Source organism: Camelus dromedarius, chromosome 14 (assembly GCF_036321535.1).
Source record: "Camelus dromedarius isolate mCamDro1 chromosome 14, mCamDro1.pat, whole genome shotgun sequence".
In the NCBI taxonomy this organism is placed as follows: Eukaryota; Metazoa; Chordata; class Mammalia; order Artiodactyla; family Camelidae; genus Camelus; species Camelus dromedarius.
The window spans coordinates 60,090,868-60,110,981 of NC_087449.1; the positions used below are offsets into that span (position 1 = coordinate 60,090,868).

A 20,114-nucleotide genomic window follows, 5' to 3' on the forward strand; every position below is an offset into this window, starting at 1 on the left:
CAGAGAAACTAGAAAGTTGCCATTTTTCTTAAGGGCAATGTGTTAGCTCTCGTACTGAATGGGAATCCCTGTGAAGTCACCGACCTGCGCACAGGAAGTGTGCTCTTTGGAACCATTTTTTTTAAGGGCATGCAGTTACTTTTTTGGTCATAGTTTCTATAAACCGCAGATTATATTTTTTTTCCCAAAAATCTGAAAACATTTTCATACCTCATCAAAGTGAAACAGCAGATAAAATATTGACCAGCTTAAACTGGCTTTGACTCCTTAAATGGGTTGTTGATTAATCAAACTTGAGATTTTTATAGAGACAGCGCTGCATGAGTGCTACAGGGGAGCTCATGTTTCCCGGAAGACATGTTTCCTGGGAAACCAAGAATCTGCAGTCTAGGGAACTCAAACAATAGAAACGTTGCTGCTGGAGTGCTTTATCAGTAGAAGCAAGGAGTCCTTTAGTAAGAAAAATCCGGCTTCCGGCTGCCATAGTACCTTGATTACCATATATGGACTGCTTTGAAACTTGCCAATCACGTTGTGCTGAGTTTGAAATTTCCCTAACCCCTTAAATTTTGCCCCATACCCTGGCTCGGAAAGACAGATTTGAGGCCTGCTTCCTGTCTCCTTGCCGGTGACCTCGCGATAAAGTCCTTTGTTTTCTCAAAACCTGATGCCCTGGAATTGGCTTCTTTGCGCACCAAGCAGCGAGCCCTGGCTAGGTAACACTTTCTGGCCATCTCCAAGGGATTAAAATCTTGTGACCACCTGTCCGAGGCACTGTAGCCCCCGGCTGAGTGTAGGCCCTCTCCAAGGAGCCTGAGTAGTCACCTAGACCGAATTTGTCTGAAGGCTGGTTGCTGGTTCCTGGTTCCTGCTTCCTGCGGCAGTGGCGCTCCAGGCTCCTCGACGCTACTTTCACTTTTAGGAAAAGAAACAGCTCCTGGATCTTTTGCGTGAGTAACCTCGTTAAAACGCGCTGCCTAAACTGTGTAATAACTTCATCAAGATCCCCACCCTAAGGGAGACAGTATAAAAAGGTTACAGCCGGCTGAAGTTCTCAAAATATCGGGATAGAGCCCCAGGCCTTTGGATTTTTTTGTCTATGTCTGACTGTTTTATTTGTAAGGAATTGGCTAATAGGGGTTAACCATTGGATGACTGCAGCAGAACTTTATTGACTCTGTTTTACATCATTTTGCTCTGGTCATCCTGAGGAAGAAAACCCTTCCAAAATGGGGAATGGTAAGAGCATACCTGACAGCAGTCCCTTGGGAAGTATTCTTCAAGATTGGTCAATGTTTAGCTCTGAGCCTATGAAAAAGAAGAAAATGATTCTCTTTTGTAACACTGACTGGCCCAGATATCAACTGGAGTCGGGGGAAAAATGGCCCAAGAATGGGTCTTTGAACTATGATACTATTTTACAATTAGACTCGTTTTGTAAGAAAAATAAAAAATGGGATGAAATCCCATATGTACAATCATTTATGTCTTTACATAAGAGGAGAAATTTGCCTAAGGGATTTAAAATGATGGTTCAGAGGGAAGAACTTCAGGAAAAGTGTGTTTTACCTGTGTCTGAGCCTAATGATGAACTAGCCCCGCCGTCAGCACCTCTTGCAGGGGTCCCTCTGCTGGCACCTCCTGCGGTGGCCCCTCCGTCGTCACCTCCTGCGGTGGCCCCTCCGTCAGCACCTCCTGCGGTAGTCCCTCCGTCAGCACCTCTTGCGGTTCCCTCAACTTCTGAAGGGGATCTTCCTGCAGGCAGTGATGAGGCTCCTGCCAATCCTAGGGCTGCTGGTCCCACTCTCTATTCGCCCTTACCAAATGGTCACAAAGGAATAGTCTCCCTTCCCTGCACCCATCAGGGTACTCAGTTTGGCCCAGGGAACACTCTACCCCAGGCAGGGCAACTTCAGTTAAGGCAGGTCCCAGCAGGCTTAGATGACCCAGGCCAACCCAGAGCACTTGGATTCAGGCATTTTCCTTTATCAGTCACGGATTTACATAATTATAAAGCTAAAATGCCGTCTTATCAAGATGATCCTAAAGAAATGGAGAATCTGTTTACATTCATTTTTGCTTTTTATCATCCAAACTGGGCTGACATACAGACTCTCATGCTTATCCTCCTTAGTCCAGAGGAACGCAGAATGATATTAGAGAAGACCTATGAGGAAGCTGAAAGGCTCCATGAATTACAACCAAATAATCCAATCAGAACTCCAGCAGAGCAGGCCATCCCTAGATCTGAGCCAGGATGGGATCCCAATGACCCAGGGGATCAAGCAAGGCTAAATCACTATAAAGAATGTTTAATAGCTGGACTTCAAAAGGGGGCAAAGGACTTCAAGAGGGTCCAGAATGTATGGCAAAGGCCTGAGGAGAGCCCATTCATATTCCTTGAGAGGCTTTTTGAGGCTTTCCGAAAATATACTGATATTGATCCGGAACACCCGGATAACATGGGACTGGTCAATATAATCTTTATCAGTCAGAGCACCCCAGATATAAAAAAAAAACTACAAGGACTGGAAGGGGGATCGTGGATGCCAATGTCTCAGTTGGTCCAGATTGCTTTTGAAGTGTTCCAGTCCCGAGGTGAAATTTGGAAAAAGCAAGAGCAACGCATCATGAGGCAAATTGCTCTGCTCAGCTGTGACCATTCAAGACCCAGCAGGATGTCTGCAGGAGAGGACAAACGACCACCGGTAAGGCCCTGGGGACCTCCAAAACCTGGCCGAAAAGGCCATCCATCTGTTGGGCCACAACAATGTGCCTTTTGTAGACAGAAAGGACACTGGAAACGGGAGTGTCCCAAGAACAGACAGGGCCCCCTCTCCCCCAAGACAGCATCCATCACTGGTATATCTCGGGAAGCCTCTCGTAAACCTTTTCTACGACCGCTTGAATGTCACATAGAGAAAACTTGCGTGAAGTACAGCTTTACATATGGGCATGAATGTCCTAGTTCCTCGTCAGGGCAAGTTCTACCAACAAATTTCTCAGCAGAAAAAGTAGATACTAAAGTATTCCCAGGTCGAGACTGCACCCTCCAAGCCACGCCATTAAAATTGGGAGACAGGCCTCAACCAGATTTCCCTGAAGAAATTCTGCAGAAGGTAAGAGCAGATGTTTGGGCTGATGGGGCGCCAGGAAGAGCCAAGACGGCTGACCCAGTAGTAGTAAAACTCCGTCCAGGTGCCCAGGCTCCAAAGTTAAAGCAGTACCCTTTAAAGAGGCACATGAAGAAAGGTATAAAGCCTCTGATAACTACCTTTCTTAAACACCAATTAATCCGACCTTGTCAGTCCCCATATAACACTCCCATCCGACTGGTACAAGAACCTAGGACTGGAGGTGATCGTTTTGTGCAGGATTTGAGAGCCATTAATCAAATTGTAGAGGACGTACATTCAGTGATGCCAAATCCTTATACTTTGCTTACAGCTTTATCAGGAGACTTTTGCTGGTTTACAGTTCTGAACATAAAAGATGGCTTTTACTGCATACCCCTAAGTCCTGAGTCCCAGAAACTCTTTGCCTTTGAATGGGATGATCCAGAAACTAATATAAAACAGCAATATTGCTGGACGGTACTTCCACAAGGATTTAAAAATGCCTCTAGCATCTTTGTGGAGGCCTTAGCCAAGGACTTAAAGGATCTCCAATTAAGTGAAGGACTCTTACTCCAGTATGTGGCTGATATACTAATTGCTAGTAAAACTAAGGAAGCTTCAGATCAAAATACAATCCTCACTTTAAACTTTTTGGCAGATCGGGGATATAAAGTCTCCAGGGGAAAGGCACAAATTTCCCAACTAACTGTGAAATATCTAGGATTTGAGTTATCACAAGGACAAAGAAACTTACTGCCGGATCGAAGGAAAGCAATAGCTGGGGAGGCTGTACCTGCCAACAGAAAGCAATTGAGAAGATTCTTAGGAATGGCTGAGTTTTGTCGTATTTGGATTCCAAACTTTGGACTCATAGCAAAACCTCTATATGAGGCTCTCAAAAGAGGTGACAAGCCATTAAGCGGGGCTGCGGAATGCCATAAGTCATTCAATGCCATCAAGGAGAAAATTTTAACAGCCCCAGCCCTTGGTCTCCCAGACATTAGAAAATCATTTGATCTTTTTGTGCATGAAAGACAAGGCATGAGTCTTGGAGTGCTAACTCAAAATTTAGATACCACCAGAAGGCCAGTAGCTTACTTTTCCAAACAATTGGATGTTGGAACTCAAGAATGGCCAGATTGTCTCCGGGCTGTGGCCGCCACCTGTGATCTTTTACAACAAGCTGAAAAGTTTACCCTGGGCCGTCCTACCACTGTGCACACCCCACATCATGTGCAACCTTTACTTGAACAAAAGGGCAGACACTGGCTTACTTTGAGGAGGCTGAACAAATACTGGGCCATACTATTTGACAACCCAAATGTAACATTAAAGGAGGTATCTGCTTTAAACCCAGCCACTCTGCTCCCCAGTACAACAGAAGAACCTGTTCATGATTGTGTACAAATAATTGAAGAAGTTTATTCTAGCAGACCTGACCTGACTGATCAGCCTTTAGAAAATCCAGACATGGAAATGTTTACACACGGGAGCAGCTTCATGGATCATGGAATCCGAAAAGCTGGATATGCAGTGGTAACTCATGAGGAAGTCCTAGAAGCAGAAACCCTCCCTCCAGGTGTGTCTGCCCAGAAGGCAGAGCTCATAGCCCTCAGGAGAGCCCTGCATCTTGGAGCTAAGAAAAAGGTAACCATTTATACAGATTCGAAGTATGCCTTCTCTGTCATGCATGCACATGGGGCCATGTGGAAAGAGAGAGGTCTACTAACATCAGGAAGGAAAAAAATTAAACACGCAGAGGAGATACTGGCCTTATTAAACTCTGTTATGATGCCAGAAGAAGTAGCCATAGTACATTGCTCATGCCGAAACACTGATAGTTGTATAGCAAAAGGAAGTAATTTGGCTGAACAGGCCGCAAAACAAGTGGCCAGAACCAAAAAACCTACTACTCATTCCAAGTGTAGGCCTATCCCTGTTTAAGCCTCAGTATTCAGAAATGGATCTAGAGAGAGCAGACAAACGGGGATTTCATGCTGACTCTTGAGCCTTAGATAGTGATCAGTACCAAACAACCAAAGAAGGCTGGATATGTAATGAACAGGGACTAGTGCTTATGTCCAAGTATTTAATGGAAAGAATTATTACTCATCTACATGAAGGAAACCATTATGGGAAGGATGCAACTTATCATTGGCTACAAAAGTTTATTATTAATCCATAAATGCAAAGGACCATCCAAAAAGTAATAAAAATTGCCTGATTTACACCAGAAACAATCCTAAAACCAGGCCACCTCCAATAATAAAAGGGGTGAGGGGGGAGGTTATAGCTCAGTGGCAGAGTGCATGTCTAGCATGCATGAGGTCCTGGGTTCAATTCCCAGTACCTCCATTAAAAAAATAAACCTAATTACCTCCCCCCATAAAAAAAACAAAATAATAAAAGGGGTGCAAACTCGAGGAACAACCAGGAGATGATTGGCAAATAGACTTTACTGTTATGCCAAGAGCCATGGGACATTATAGATATTTGCTGGTATTTGTGGACACCTTCACAGGATGGGTTGAAGCTTTTCCATGCCAGACAGAAAAAGTTTCCTAGGTAAAAAGGCCTTACTAAAAAGAATAATCCCTTGTTTTGGGTCGCCTCTTTCAATTCAAAGTTACCATGGAGGAGCTTTCATAGCCAAAGTAACTCAAGGGTTATCTGGGGCCCTCGGAATACAATGGAAGTTACATACTTTGTGGAGACCTCATGACTGAAGTGATGAATCCTACCTTGAAAAAGATAATCGCCAAAGTATGTCAAGAAAGCAACTTAACCTGAGAGAAGGTCTTAACAGTTTTCCTGCTGAGGGTAAGAGTAGCCGCTAGAAGCAAGCTCCGGTTGAGCCCTTATGAAATGTCATGTGGGAGACACTTCCTTAAGACTAAGTATTACTGCAGTTTTGAAAATGATCACAATGTAAAAGAATTAAGTACTATGAAGTGTGTACAGCCTCTCAGTGCTATCTTATCTTCTGTACATAAGTATGCTTCTAGCCAATTAATGTTTCCTGCAGATGTTCCCCTGCACTGCGTAAGCCCAGGGGATTGGGTCCACCTCAAAACTGGAAAAATCACCACCCTGAGGATCAACTGCAACCCAAGTGGAATGGACCCTACAAAGGCCTTCTGGTTATAAAACATTCTTCAGTAAAGCTAAAGGGAGTTGAACCTTGAATACACCACTCCTGAGTAAAAATAGTACCCATTTCTAGCCAGGACCCCCTTTGCAATTCCCACACAGGGCGCACTCTCCACGGACAGGAGGAAGTAAGAGGACCCAACCCTCCTAACACCAGAGGGGCCTGGAAACCCACCACTGAATTCTTGGCCCCTGATTATACTTTTGAACCCTTAATAAGAGCAGTAATTAGGCGGGCTTACTGACCCTGCCTGATTAACAAGGGGAAGAAAGCTCCAGGCTGTTAAAAAAACAGGTTGTTTCTCTTATCCCGCAGCTGGCTCCTTGGTTCCAAGGATGTAGCTGTACAACAGGATGTTTTTCTGTCCTGCAGCCGGCTCCTTGATTCCAAGGCCATAGCCATACAAGAAGACATTTTATGTCCCGCAACTGCTGCATCAGTCCCAAGGACATAGCCCAGTAGCTCTGTTTTTGTTCTCTTTCCCACCGAAGTTTCTGTTTTAGAGCTGAGCTCCACAGGAGGAAAAAGCCAGTAACAGAAGATGATTGGCACCAACAGAATGAAGATAACAGTGGCAGAGCCTTCCAGTAAAAGACCCCATGGCCCGATCAGGGGCTGTAACTGCCTCGACCAGCTACGTGGCTGATGACTCCCCACTTGTGTGTTTTCCTTTTTCCCTTCTGTCTCTGGGCAATAAGGCAGCTCTTTTTCTCACTTTGTCCCTCTGCCTCTGCTGAGAATTCTTTCTCAATTGGCAGGCAAGGACCCGCATGTTTGGGGGGGACTTGCCCACACGTTTGGTGGGCTTTTCAATTTGGGGTTTCTCTATATGCTAACAAGTGGCACCCCAGTTGGGACATCTTTTGTGACTGCTGCTCACTTAGGGTTGCCCACTGGACCTCATGAACAGGACTGAACAAAGCAGCCACCTCTAGGACTTCTTTGTCCTCTTTGTTTCCTCCTGATGCAAATTGCTGATCGGGGACACCCAACTAGGTAAGCTTCTGGCTGCTTTCTTGCTGTCTTCTTAGTCTTCTGTATTTCTTGCAGGCACCTACATCTCTCCCCCTACTCTCCTTTTCTCTCTCTCTTTCACTCCCCCTCCCCATTTCTTCCTTTTTTCCTTTTCTGAAGGGAGAACTTCACCAGGACAGTGGTAGGCTAGCCCCGACCTCCCAGGGACTGTGAGGCCATGGCCAAAGCTACTCTTTGATCTGCTCTCAAAACCTGCGTTGTTGGAAGACTCCACCCCTGGCCAAACGAGGTCCTCCTGAAAACTAATCTCAGGAGGCTCTTTGACTGATTTGAAACTTGGGCCTGGGACCACCAATTAAAAGCTGTTAGAGTGGTCACCACAAGTCTAGAAGTCTCCTGTGACAGGATGAACTGGGGTGTGGTCTGGGTTAGCTTTTAGTCTTGTCAGTCAGGAAAAAAAAGACCATACTCCTTCAGGCACGTGGTAAAAAGCATCCATAAGCCCCAATTCCCCACGAAAAAATCCCTGTAGGTTTTTCTGGGGAGAGCCTCCTACTTTTTACTTACGATTCCCTTCTTACTTTTTACTGCCAGTTTCCTTCCTTTTCTCCCTCTTTCTCTCTTTCTTCTTTTCAGGGTCCTGGATGCAGGACATCAGGTGGAGATCTCTGGTGAACCAAGGAACCAGGGGCTTGATACCCCCCTGGCAGGCAGAGGACTCTCTTCTGTTCTGGTGGGCAGAGTTTGTGCCTCTCTCCAAAAGCACCTAGGGAAAAGTCCCATGACACCTGGGCATCTGGTGTGGCAACAGATGTCTGTAAGGCCACAGCTTTCTTTTTCTTTTCCTCTCTTTCTTTCACACTTGCTTGCTCTTGCTCACCCTTCAATTAACATGCTCTGGTAGATTTGGGTACTTACTGCCATCCTCTTTCAACTTCTTGTTTTCAGACTGTTTTAAGAGTGCCATTTTAGCTCTGCACCTCTACCTGAGAGGGAATTCCAAGTCAAAGAACCTAGGGAAAATTTCTAGGGAAGGACCTAGAGGGAATTCTCAGGCAGGAAGGCCTGGAGGGAATTTGGGAGTAAACTGGGTTGGCTGATGTTTCTTTAGTGTGGCTTAAAATTGGAAATTTAAATTTCATTTTAGACTTGTACTTTATAGTAAAAGAAAACTAAAAGAAAGCAGGAGGTTGTGCTTCTGAAGCCTGTCAGCTCCCAGATAGGCAGCCACCTGCTGGAACTCCAGCTGGCTTCCACAATTGACAGGGAGCCAATACTTGGAAGTATTATCTAACCCTAAAATGGCCAAAATGAGACTTTTTTTGACATTCCAAGACTGATTTTTTACATACGCTATTAAATACAGCTGGCCTGATAGAAACATTTTTTTCAGAATTCTGACCCTGAGAGAACAAAAATATTCCTGGAGAAAACTTGAAGTTAACTCATATCATGTCCTTGAAATACAAACATGGCCTGCTCTGCTTGAGACTTTGGCCTTGGGTTAATTAGTAGAACTTCAAACCAAAGGGGACAAACGTAGAAAAGGGCCTTTTTAAAAACTCAAGCAGGAAAACAATGAAATCTCTGCGTCTATCTAGATATCGTATATACGTCTGTGTACACATTATACATGTGAGATGTCTCTACCTCTAGAAAGTATTATCAAAATTAAATTTATAAAAGAGCCCTATTTGATTAACTTAAGAGCTTACAAACAACATTTCCAAGAGAAGCCAGACAAAATAACTCTCAGGTTCACATGAACTGGGAAATAGTCAAAATTAAGTTAATACCTGGTATTAAAATTAGTTTAAGTTCATTGACCTAATTAATATAGACATGACTTTAGAGTTACCAACATTAAGTGTAATACTTTTATTGTACCTAGGTTTAATAAAATCAAATAAGATCTTGTTATATCTGCTGCAAATTTGTCAAGAAAAATAACTTGGTCTGATGAAATTCTTGTAAGTAAACTAAATACAAATAAGACAAGAGCTTTTGGGTGAACTCTTAAAAATAATTATGTTTTAAAAATGTCTACTTAAAAATGATCTCTCCAGATATTTGGTAACTTGAAGGTTTAGAGTCATGCTAAATTAATTAAGTTAAATGATAGAAGTTTATTGAATAACAAGATCATCTCCAAATAAAATACTAAAACATTAATTACTAAACATTGGCTTCTCTTTATAGAAAATTTAAAGTTATTTAGGACTATTGATAAATATGTTTGGTGCCACACTGAAATATTCTGTATTAAAAAACACATGTTTTTAGAAGCTATTGGTATTTATGTTTGCCAATCTACAGAATGCTAATGTAAAAGACAGTCCATAATTGTTTACTTCTTAGTTTTCACTGGAAATTAAGGGGTTTTTTTAAAGGTTAAAATTATATATAATTAAAGCTACTAAAATAATAAGGGAAATACTTCAGTATACCAGGAAAATAAGATGTGTGTTTTCAGTAAAAGAAGATAAAAGGAATGGAGTTGCATGTTATTAAGAAAAAAAAGTAGTTTTGTCCTAAAGCTGGTTGTTTCTAGAAAAGAAAAAAATAAGGGACAAAAATAATATTGATACAGAAAGTGATGTGAAAAATTTGTGAAAAAGGAACCCAGAGGGAAGTTAGGACTGTCTAAATTTAGGTTGAATTTGGTTAAGTAAATGAGTCTTGTTATTAAAAGTGAATTAATACAAGAGTAGATTTGGTTTTTCCTCTTTGTTAAGAGGACAGTTTTCTTGAAATGTTAATCTGCTTTTGGTAACAGATTGTAAAGTTTCTTTGCATATTGGGTAATCTGTTCTATGTTTGCCTTTAAAATCTTTTATTGTTATTTTGGTTTGATAAATACGTATTGTTTCACAGTGACTATGATCTTAAATGATCAGATGTTTTGAAACTTTCTGACAAGCTTCCCAAGCTTCCCAAATATCAAATTTTAATTGAAGTTCTGTTGACCTCCAGGTAACTTTGGGATGCTTTGGAGGGCCTCTGAAGCATCCCAAAGAGAGATTTTAAACTAATTAGGTTCATTTGGCATGTTAGTTACATGGGAAGTATCATTTACATTATCAAGTAAATAGTAAATCTTCTTAGGTCATATTGTACAGAAGAATGTTATTAATATAGATACTCTAAAATGTGTATGGAGTTCCTAAAGATCTGGTATGTCTTGATGCAATGCTATCTGTCGTACTTTCAGTTATTATCTTAAAATGTAGTGTGTCACAGCAGTAACCAAGTTTGTCAATTACATTGTAATCAGGTTTTTAACTGTGCCTTCTTAAGTCTTGTCATTGATAGACAGTTATGGTTTTACTCTGATGCCTTTGCAAAATGCCTCCTCATCAAGAAAATTCATAGCAAGGACTTTTTGATAAATACAAGTTTCCTAATAACTTTTAGACCATAACTCTGAACTAGGTAAGAAATTTAAAAATTCTAATGGAAAACCTGGTGGCTTCATGAAACTGTTAACAGAGAAGGTTAATTACATGGTATTAAGTAAACCAATAAATGTGGTTATAATTTTTCAGTTCTGTAAAATATTACTGGCTTTTAATCTGTATTTATATATAAGGAAATTCTCCTTAAGCTAATTATGATGTATAGCAACTTAGTAAGTTATACCTTTTAAGCAAAATTGAAACAGTTATCTTTTCTCTCTACCTGATCCCTCCAGAGATTAGAAACTCTTAGACTCCCAGCATCTTTCTCAGGTAAATTGGGAAGGCTGCCTCCTAACTGTAAGCCCCCAACTGTGGGAACGAAGGAATGAGCCTTGGGCTGGAATGGTAAACAAGTTGTAGAAAGCTGCAGACTCAGAGGTGAGAAGGCTGGTTAGCCAATGACGGGTAAGATCCCCAGAGGGGGGCAACCTAAGACAGGCACAGCCGCCTGAGTCCAAGAAGAATGTTTGAAGCAGCCATTTCTCATACATTCCGCCCTGATAAGCTGTAAGGCTTACTGGTGCCAACACGAACATGATACACCAAAACATAAAGAGTCTTCTGACCTTAGGTCAGACACTGCCTATTAATCATTTCCCTTGTCACTCTTCTTTGCTATATAAGACTGTGCAACTTAATAAAGCTTCAGAGTAGCCATCAGCTCTCTCTGCATACGGTGTGTATGTGTACGTGGTATCGCAAAACTGACACTAACAAGAGCAAAAACCTCAAGGTATTTTGAGGACCTCAAAAAGGGTAAAGTTTAACTAAATCTGTAAGGCAAATTTATGACAAGCACTTGATGTGGCTTTCCTGGCCCTGGGATGCCTTTTAAAATTTCAGTCTGAGACTCCTTGTGAAAAGTTCTGGCACAGACAACTTAAAAAAGCCTATGTGATCAATTAATCAGACTTAATTTGCAGGCAAATCAGTCTTGATTCAACTATACTTGATTTAAAATGAGGGTAATTATAGAGAGAAAGATTATGTTTCAGTAGATATTATAGTTTTCTTATTTGAGGTCTGTATTTCCTAAGACTCACTTCCCAGGTGGTTCCTTGCTGTTATGTTATATTGTTGCAAAGTTTAATTGAATTGTTAAAAAGACACTCTAAGTTTGTTTCTGAAGCTCAGTAATCTATTTTTGGATGAAGATTAAATGCCCTATGGCCTGCAACTATGAGATTATGCATACTAGAAAAGCCATAACTTAAGGACTGTCTCCAACCTAGATGAAAGGACCCTTATCAGGTACTCTTGACTAGCTCCTAAACAGTGAAACTGAAGGAAATTGACTCCTAGATGAATATTTCCACTTACAAAGGGCCTTTGCACTGGACTGGCCTATGGAGAGGATTGGTGACCCAAATCACCTTAAAACAGTGCTCAAGCAGAGAAGAAACTACCAGACCAAGATGAAAGGAAATTAGGGGTAAAAAGCTGATGCAAGATTCTGGACCAGGCCTTTGCTCACACCTTTGCTTATGAACTAAATGTATCTTACAATCTTATGCAGAGTTAAAGTTAATTCAGTTGTTAGGTTTATGGTCAATTACCTATATTCAGTACTTCTGGGTTACCTTTGTGGACTTCTCCATTCCAAAGCTCTAATTGGATGGCCCTTAATTTTTTTTTTTTTTAATTCTAGAAGAAAGAAATTATAGTTCTGTTCAGGCCACTATTGATATTACTAGGTGGGATCCCTTCACCTGGCCAATTAATAGTAACCTGCTCTGACCTTGGCCATAAATATGAATTTTCTTCTGAAGTTTACTCAAACTCAATCAGAGCAACAAGCAAAATTTCAGCCAAAGAGTATAGCCTCCCACAATTGTGGGATAAATTTATATGATTAACACTAGGTCATGGTCATTTAAATGAAAAGTCTCCCTTATGTTGAGGACAATTAAACCATACTAGGGATAACTAGCCTAATAAATTAGAAAGTTGGGCTGGGTGCCTTATGGACAATGCCAGTATGTACCGTCCCTTAAAGGTAAAGATTGGTACAAAACAGACTAAAGCAGATGACCTGGGAATATACTGGGCTATACCTAATAAAAGTTCTTAAATTCTTACTTATGACCTTACTTTACTGCTAGTTATATTATTTGTATATTGCCTGTTTTACAAGATTGCTGTTTCTTACATTACCAGTTGTGTGACTGAGCCACTGATAAAATGATGACTAGGCAGCCGGAAGCAGTTAACCAGATTTGTAGTTCTGTAAGAGACCAGTGATTGTAATAGTGTAACCCTAGATATGGGAAGAAGCAACAAGAGGGAATATTTTCCTGGACCATAACAGACTGGTAAGACAGGTGGTCCAGAGGCTTTTTACTACTATTAATAAGGCCTATTCCAATAATAGCACTTTGAGTGGCCTGTCAACAAAATCCTCGCCTGACCTAGGAATAAGCATTCCTAGCACCGTGGGACGAAATGATCATGAAATGCCTCCTAAACCATGGTTGAATTTATGACCATGAGGGACCCTGCCAGTTAAAAATTGGCACTTGCCATCTGCCTGTACAAGGATTCAGTCGCTAACCTTCAGCACACTCTGAAAGGAATTCAGGGTGAAGATCGGAAATAAGGCACTCAGTGCTCTGGAAAAGAACTAGCAGAATAGGTCTTAAGATAGTTAGGTATTTTCAGGAGAAGATTTTATGAGCCCAATTCTTGCATCTCCCCATACCTAGAAAAACACTAAAATTGTTGATGGTGCCATCTGCTTTGGCCATTAAGGAGAGAAATACATTTGAAAGTCAAAATAAAATAACTGTAGTTCAGGCAGCTAAGGTAAAACTGGGTGGCCGTTATAGACATAATTTCAGAGAAGCTTTTGTATTGCTGAGAACTTAAATTTTTCTGAGCTGTGTCAGACCCAGGGACACCTCTAGTCACTCTCAAAGCAACTGCAGCCTTGTGGTTGCAAGGTCTCCTTAGATCTCTTCACCCCAAGCCAGGGAGGAACCTATGCCAGATACAAAAAGAGATCACAGGTCTATTAGAACAGGCAAAATCATCAAAAAACAGGGTAAAGAACTCAGCTGGTTCCTTGGCTATGCCCTTCCTAGACCCTACCCTAATTATCCTGTTGGCTCTACTTTTTGGATGATTTTTAATTCAAATAGTTTCCTGCTTCATTTCAAGTTGTCTCCAGCAGTTTCAAAATAAGGCTCTGCTACTACATGACTGCAAGCCTATCCCAGGGTCAGATTGTCTAGATTTAGAGAAGGTAGAGAGAGACTTCTACTCAATCAGACAAGCCATCGCCCCTTTTCAGCAGGAAGTAGCTACAGAAGATAGAGACCTCCGTCCATTTCCCCAGGAAGATTCTTGAGTATGAAGTCTCTCAGGGGGAATTGAGAGGTAACTAGATAGGCTTACTGACCCTGGCTGATTAGCAACAAGGGAGAGAAAGTGCCAGGCTGTTAAAAAAACAAAACGAAACAAAAAACCCAGGTTGTTTCTCTTATCCTGCAGCCGGCTCCTTGATTCCAAGGCCATGGCCATACAAGAAGACATTTTATGTCCCACAACTGCTGCATCAGTCCCAAGGACATAGCCTAGTAGCTCTTTTTTTGTTCTTTTTCCCGCCGAAGTTTCTGTTTTAGGGCTGAGCTCCACAGGAGGAAAAAGCCAGTAACAGAAGATGATTGGCACCAACAGAATGAAGATAACAGTGGCAGAGCCTTCCAGTAAAAGACCCCGTGGCCCGATCAGGGGCTGGAACTGCCTCAACCAGCTACCTGGCTGATGACTCCCTACGTGTGTGTTTTCCTTTTTCCCTTCTGTCTCTGGGCAATAAGGCAGCTCTTCTTCTCACTTTGTCCCTCTGCCTCTACTGAGAATTCTTTCTCAATCGGCAGGCAAGGACCTGCATGTTTGAGGGGGACTTGCTCACCCATTTTGTGGATTTTCCAGTTTGGGGCCCCTCTATCTGCTAACATTAACTGACCTTAATTTACTTTTCAAATAGAAACAGGACAGCTAAGACTCCACCTGTCCAGGAAGAGAAGACAAAGACATTTCAAAAATAGATGACTTCCACCCAGAAGTCTGAAACAGGCCTATATAAATCCAAATTCAATCACTAAAAAATGTTAAAAGTAACATATTTTCATGGATTCCCAAGGAATAAGGTCTGTTTTTAGAGGACTGTTAAAATTAAGAATCTTAGTTCTCTGTATCTTAGGGTTAATCCTTTTACTCACCAATTTTTTTTTACTTACTATTTGTTTTGTATATTTAAAAAGGCCTCCCCCACTCACATGATGGTTGCCCAGGACTTAAGAGTTCAAGGTGGGATTTGGGAATCTTTACAATCAAGTGCAAATACAGTTTCATTCCTCTTGTAAAAATCCATGCCCCTAATCAACAGGAAGCAGCTAGAGTGGTTGCTGCCTATTTCCCTCAAAATTAAGGCATGTACAAAGAAAAAGGGGGGAATTGAAACAGCACATAAAACATTGACCTGCTTAAACTAGTTTTGCCTCCTTAACTGGGTTGTTAATTAATCAAACCTTGAGTTATTTTACAGAGACAGCACTGCACGTGTGCAAGACAGGAACCCTTGTCTCCAGGATGACTCGGGAACCAAGAATCTTCAGTCTAGGGAATTCAAACCATAGAAGTGTTGCCACTGGAGCCCTTTACTAAGCAAGAAGTCCTTCAGTAAGGAAAATCCAGCTTCCAGCTGCCCGAGTAGCTTGATTCCAATCAACTTCTGACCTTCAAGACTAGCCAATCAGCTTCTGCCAAGTTTGAAATTGCCCCTAATCCCTTAAAATGTGCCCTGAACACTGGATGGGGAGACAGATTTGAGCCCTGCCTCCTGTTTCTGATGGTGTACCTCACAATAAAGCTCTTTTTTTTTCCCTCAAAAACTGGTGCCATAGTATTGGTTTTATGTGTCTCAGCAAGCCCTTGCTCGGTAACAAAAGGATGAAAAAGATCTGCTGTATAAAATATTTTATGATTTCTATCTGATAGCATGAAAATGATACCTGTATTTCCTGCTCATAAAGTGGTATTTCAAGCATCTATCAACACTACTTTATATCATCTACTGTATTTCAAGCATCTATCAACACTACTTTATATCATCTACTGTGAGGTGAAAACATTACTGTTAATTGATAAAATTGCACGACCAGAACTACTGAAGTTCTCCTGAATCTTTAATGACAGATATATTAGCATTACCTTAGACTAACTATGTGTCTTTTCAAACAGTGCTCTGTTTTATTTTTCTACAGTATAGAATTGAAGATCCTGGACTTTAAAGTTCAGCTTTGGACACTTCCAACTTGAACATGCTGTGTGATCTTATGGAAATCACTTAAGGTTTCTGTGCCTCGGTTTCCCCAAGTTTAAAAAAAAAAGATAGTTATAATAGCTGCTTCAAAGGTAGATTATAAGGAGTAAATAAGTTACTGTGCTGAAAAGCTTAGAAAAATGCTTGACCCATAGTAAGATTTCCAAAGGTTAGCTATTGTCATTACGGAGTGTCTTGCCAGCCTTAAGGTTCATAAATCTCACTTCTTTAATCATACTGTCTTTCCCAAAACACAAAAGCAAACAGCATGTGTTTTTATTCTCACTGACATGTTCCTATAGGCCTCTATTAAAAATGTCATTCAGTAGTGTTGCATTTGGCTGCTGTAATCAAGCTATCTGACTTAGAATGTGTTCCTTCTCATGTTTTTAGCATGCCATTAATCTTTCTAAAGTGAGAACTTCCTGTTGAGAAATTGTGCAATCTGTATTCCTAATAATTCTTATAAATCACAGTCATGTATTAACTGTTACTAGTCTTTATTTAGAAGTTGAAGTAACATGCTTACTAATTCTCTGGTTTCATGATTTCCTGTCTGAAATGTCAGTTATTTCTGGATCTGTCCTCAGTCTAATGTTTTTAGGTGCTCATGATGTAAGGCCACTCACTGTATGCTGAAGATTCCCAAAGCTGATCTCCAGCCCTGAATTGACCTGGTGTTTCCAATTCACATAGCTAGGCTTCTTACTGGCGTCTTCACAAGGGTATTCCACGAGCAGCTCAGTCTATTCTGAAATACAACTAATGTTGCCAAGAGATAGGCCCCCATCCTTCTATTCTAAAATACAACTAATGTTGCTGATAGATCGGCCCCCATCCCTGACGAGCCGAATAACTCAGAGACAAGGTCTTGGAGTTTAGAGGCAGCTTTATTGCTGTCGGGCAAAGGAGACTCACAGCAGGCTAGTGCCTTAAAAACTGTGAACCCGCCTTAGGGCTGGGGCTTAGTGATTATATAGTGAACAAGTTGGGGTGTAAAAGGGAACGTTAATTAACAAAAGTCTCCGGTAAATCTTCCTCCGGAATCTTGGTGTGTCCGTCTGGTGTCATGGGGCTGTCCAGTGGTCTGGAGGGTCATCAGCCCATGACCTTCTCTATCTGATCAGATTTATCAGGCGCCAGGAGGAACTTCGGAGGGTCTGGTCATTCTCCTGGGATTATTGTCCTGTGACTCCCTTCCTGGGGGAATGACTCAAAATCCAAACATGACTGTAAATTTCAATTATCAGAGTAATGGAATTTGACACAACATTGTAAAATTATTATAAATCAATAAAAAATGTTTTAAATAATTCCCAGAGTAAGGTAAAACAAACAGGGAAACCAGTAGCTCTAACTCTAACAATGGGCCTGGGGCTGGGAGCAGTCTGATCAGTGAGATTTGCTGACAGCTCTAAAGGCAAACAGTAAGTATAAGGTCAAGAATAGTTAACCTAAGCATGGCCATTTTATTATTTCTCCTTCACTAATACTGTTAACTGTCTTAGTTACTGACCAGCTTCAAAGATAAAAGATTTTGTCTTGTTCTCTCTCTGGAACTATGTTTACTTTGAATACATCCTCCTGTGAACCCATTCTTTTGAGTAAATTATACCAACTGAGACTTGGCAGCAGCAAGGGATGAGACAGACCATTGATTAGACATTACCTAAGTCTCACTTTTGAGGTGTAATTAGTTTTTCATAAATGCAACTGACTCCTAGTCATTTTAGGCTTTGTAATTACAGCATGTTACCAGCAGAAGGAGATAATTTCTTACATATTTTGTTACATTAGGTAATGAGCCTTAAAGGAATTCGTTGGGCATTCCTAAGGCTGAATCTCCTAGGAGACCAGAAAGATAGTGATCTTGGAGATCATTTGAGGATGCTGCAAAGGAAATAGCTTTTGTTTTAGCAAATGGGCAATCAGGAGGCCAGCCCTAGTTAAATTATAGGCCTCCTGTGATCTTGGGCAAGTCCCTTCCTCATCTGTAAAATGAGGGGACAGAACCAAATGAGGTCTAAAATTGAGGAAGCAGTGGCAGTTTCTTCCTCCAGGGGGAAAGGCCTAAGATTTGAGGCTGTGGCATAAGCAGACACTGACAAGAGACTCTAAAGCATGAGTTTCTCTGTCTTGTGAAATACATTTTTACACCATTCATGTTTGGGGCTCAGAGATTTGCACTCAGAACTGCAGGCATTTTTGATACACCACATGAAACACTAATATTTGATAGGAATATAAGAGCAAAGCCCATAGTGAGAAAACTTTCCATCTGATTTCCAAGCTGAGGCTATGTAGACAGTTAAGAAGTAAATGCCAACTTACCAATATTTAAAATGTACATGCCTGTTGACCCCACAATTGCATTTCTAGGAAATTTCTCTGTAGATACATTAACTCACATGCAAATAAAAGTACAAGGATATTCATTGCTGCTTTGTTTATAATCACAAAACACTAGAAACAAATTAAATGTCCATCATTAGAGGATTTGTTTTAATTCTTAAAATATATGGTACAGCTATCCAAAGGAATAGAATGCAATTGTTAACAGTTAGATGGTTCTAGATAAACTGACATCAAATTACCTCGAAGAACTATAGGTAAGTTAAAAAAAAGCAAGGTACAGAGCAGCATGTACAGTTCGCTGCTATATGAAGGTTTATTTATTTATATTTGTATGTGTGTGTTTGTGTATGCATCTCTGAAAAGAAATAAGGAACATGTAACAGTAGTTACCTTGGTGGAGAGGGAATGTTTACCAGATAGCAGGGGGACAGGTAGGACGGACTTAATTTTTATTATATGTCTTTTTGAATTTTGTTTTATGTGCATATATTACTTATTATAAATAAGTAGATATATAAGAAATGAATTTCAGTAATTGATTATTGGGATGGGCTCTGGAAGAAAACTAACTCTTCATTTATACTCAAGACCATAGCCCCTCTCTCATCCTAGCTTTATATCTTGCCTCCTCTTCTCTAATCGTGTCCCAATCTGTCTTCATACTGCGGAGAGACTGTTCGAAAACATCGTTTCCGGGGGAGGGTATAGCTCAAGTGGTAGAGCGCATGCTGAGCATGCACAAGGTCCTGGGTTCCATCCCCAGTACCTCCATTAAAAATAAATAAATAGATAGATAGATAGGTAGATAGACCTAGTTACCTCCCCGCTACTAAGAAAAAAAAAAGAGGATTTAAATAAATGAATAAACGAAACGTCTTTTCATCACATAACCTCCCTGCCCCCAAATCTCCATGATCTAGGAGATAATTTCCAGTTGTATAAACTGACCTCAGTCTTGCCTCCTCTTGTTTGCTGGAAGCAACATTGTGCAGAGTTCAATAGCAAAGGCTTTGAGGTGAGACCACCCGAGTTCAAACCCTGCTTATGACCATGAGTTGAGCCACTTAATCCCTGTGTGCTTCAGTTTCACCATCTACAAAGTAAGCTCAACAATGGCATCGACTTAGCAGTGCTTGGCTAAGAGTACACAATATACATCAACTGTGATTATTACCAAAGATTTTGCTTTAATAAAAATACTTTTGTGCGTATCACAGGTTATAATTTTATATGGGCTTATTTACTTGTTGATTGTCTGTCTCCCAGTAAAACTGTGAGGCCCTTCATAAGGGCAGGGACTTTGTTGCTTTACTTAAAGACATATTGCTGTACATATCATGTGGTTTGGCATATAGTAGGTGCTCACTCAATATTTGACTGAATGCCCTCTTCGTTTTCAAAATCCCAATTCATTCATTCAACGAATACTTAGTGAGTGCCTCCTGTGTGCCAGTCTCTATAATTAGGTGATAAAGCAGTGAACAAAACAGGCAAAAATCTCCACTATCTTTGAGCTAGGAGATTCAGCGTGGAGTGCTTCTGTATTTGACCCTGTTCTAATATGATCCAGCAGTTCCAAACCTAACTGGGCATCAGAATCCCTGGGGAGCTTTAGAAGTCTGAGGTAGGGTCAAAAGTGGGCCCTGGAACCTGCATTTTTTCCACAAGTAAGATTTTTAAAATTTCTCACCATTCAAACTCTGAATTTTAAATTGATTTTTTAAAAATTGAAGTGT

At 40.9% G+C, this 20,114-nt stretch overlaps 1 protein-coding gene across 1 annotated transcript; it reads left to right on the forward strand.

Moving 5' to 3' along the window:
- The first annotated feature begins 429 nt into the window (after positions 1-429).
- Positions 430-15,592, forward strand: LOC135322909 (uncharacterized). Its single transcript, XM_064494021.1, has one exon. It carries the CDS (start codon positions 1,230-1,232, stop codon positions 5,058-5,060), a length of 3,831 nt encoding a protein of 1,276 aa, XP_064350091.1. The 5' UTR covers positions 430-1,229; the 3' UTR covers positions 5,061-15,592.
- Positions 15,593-20,114: the final 4,522 nt, after the last annotated feature.

Bases quoted from the DNA above. Each gene is read 5' to 3' on its own strand.
- LOC135322909 (XM_064494021.1), top strand. From the start codon at position 1,230: ATGGGGAATGGTAAGAGCATACCTGACAGCAGTCCCTTGGGAAGTATT.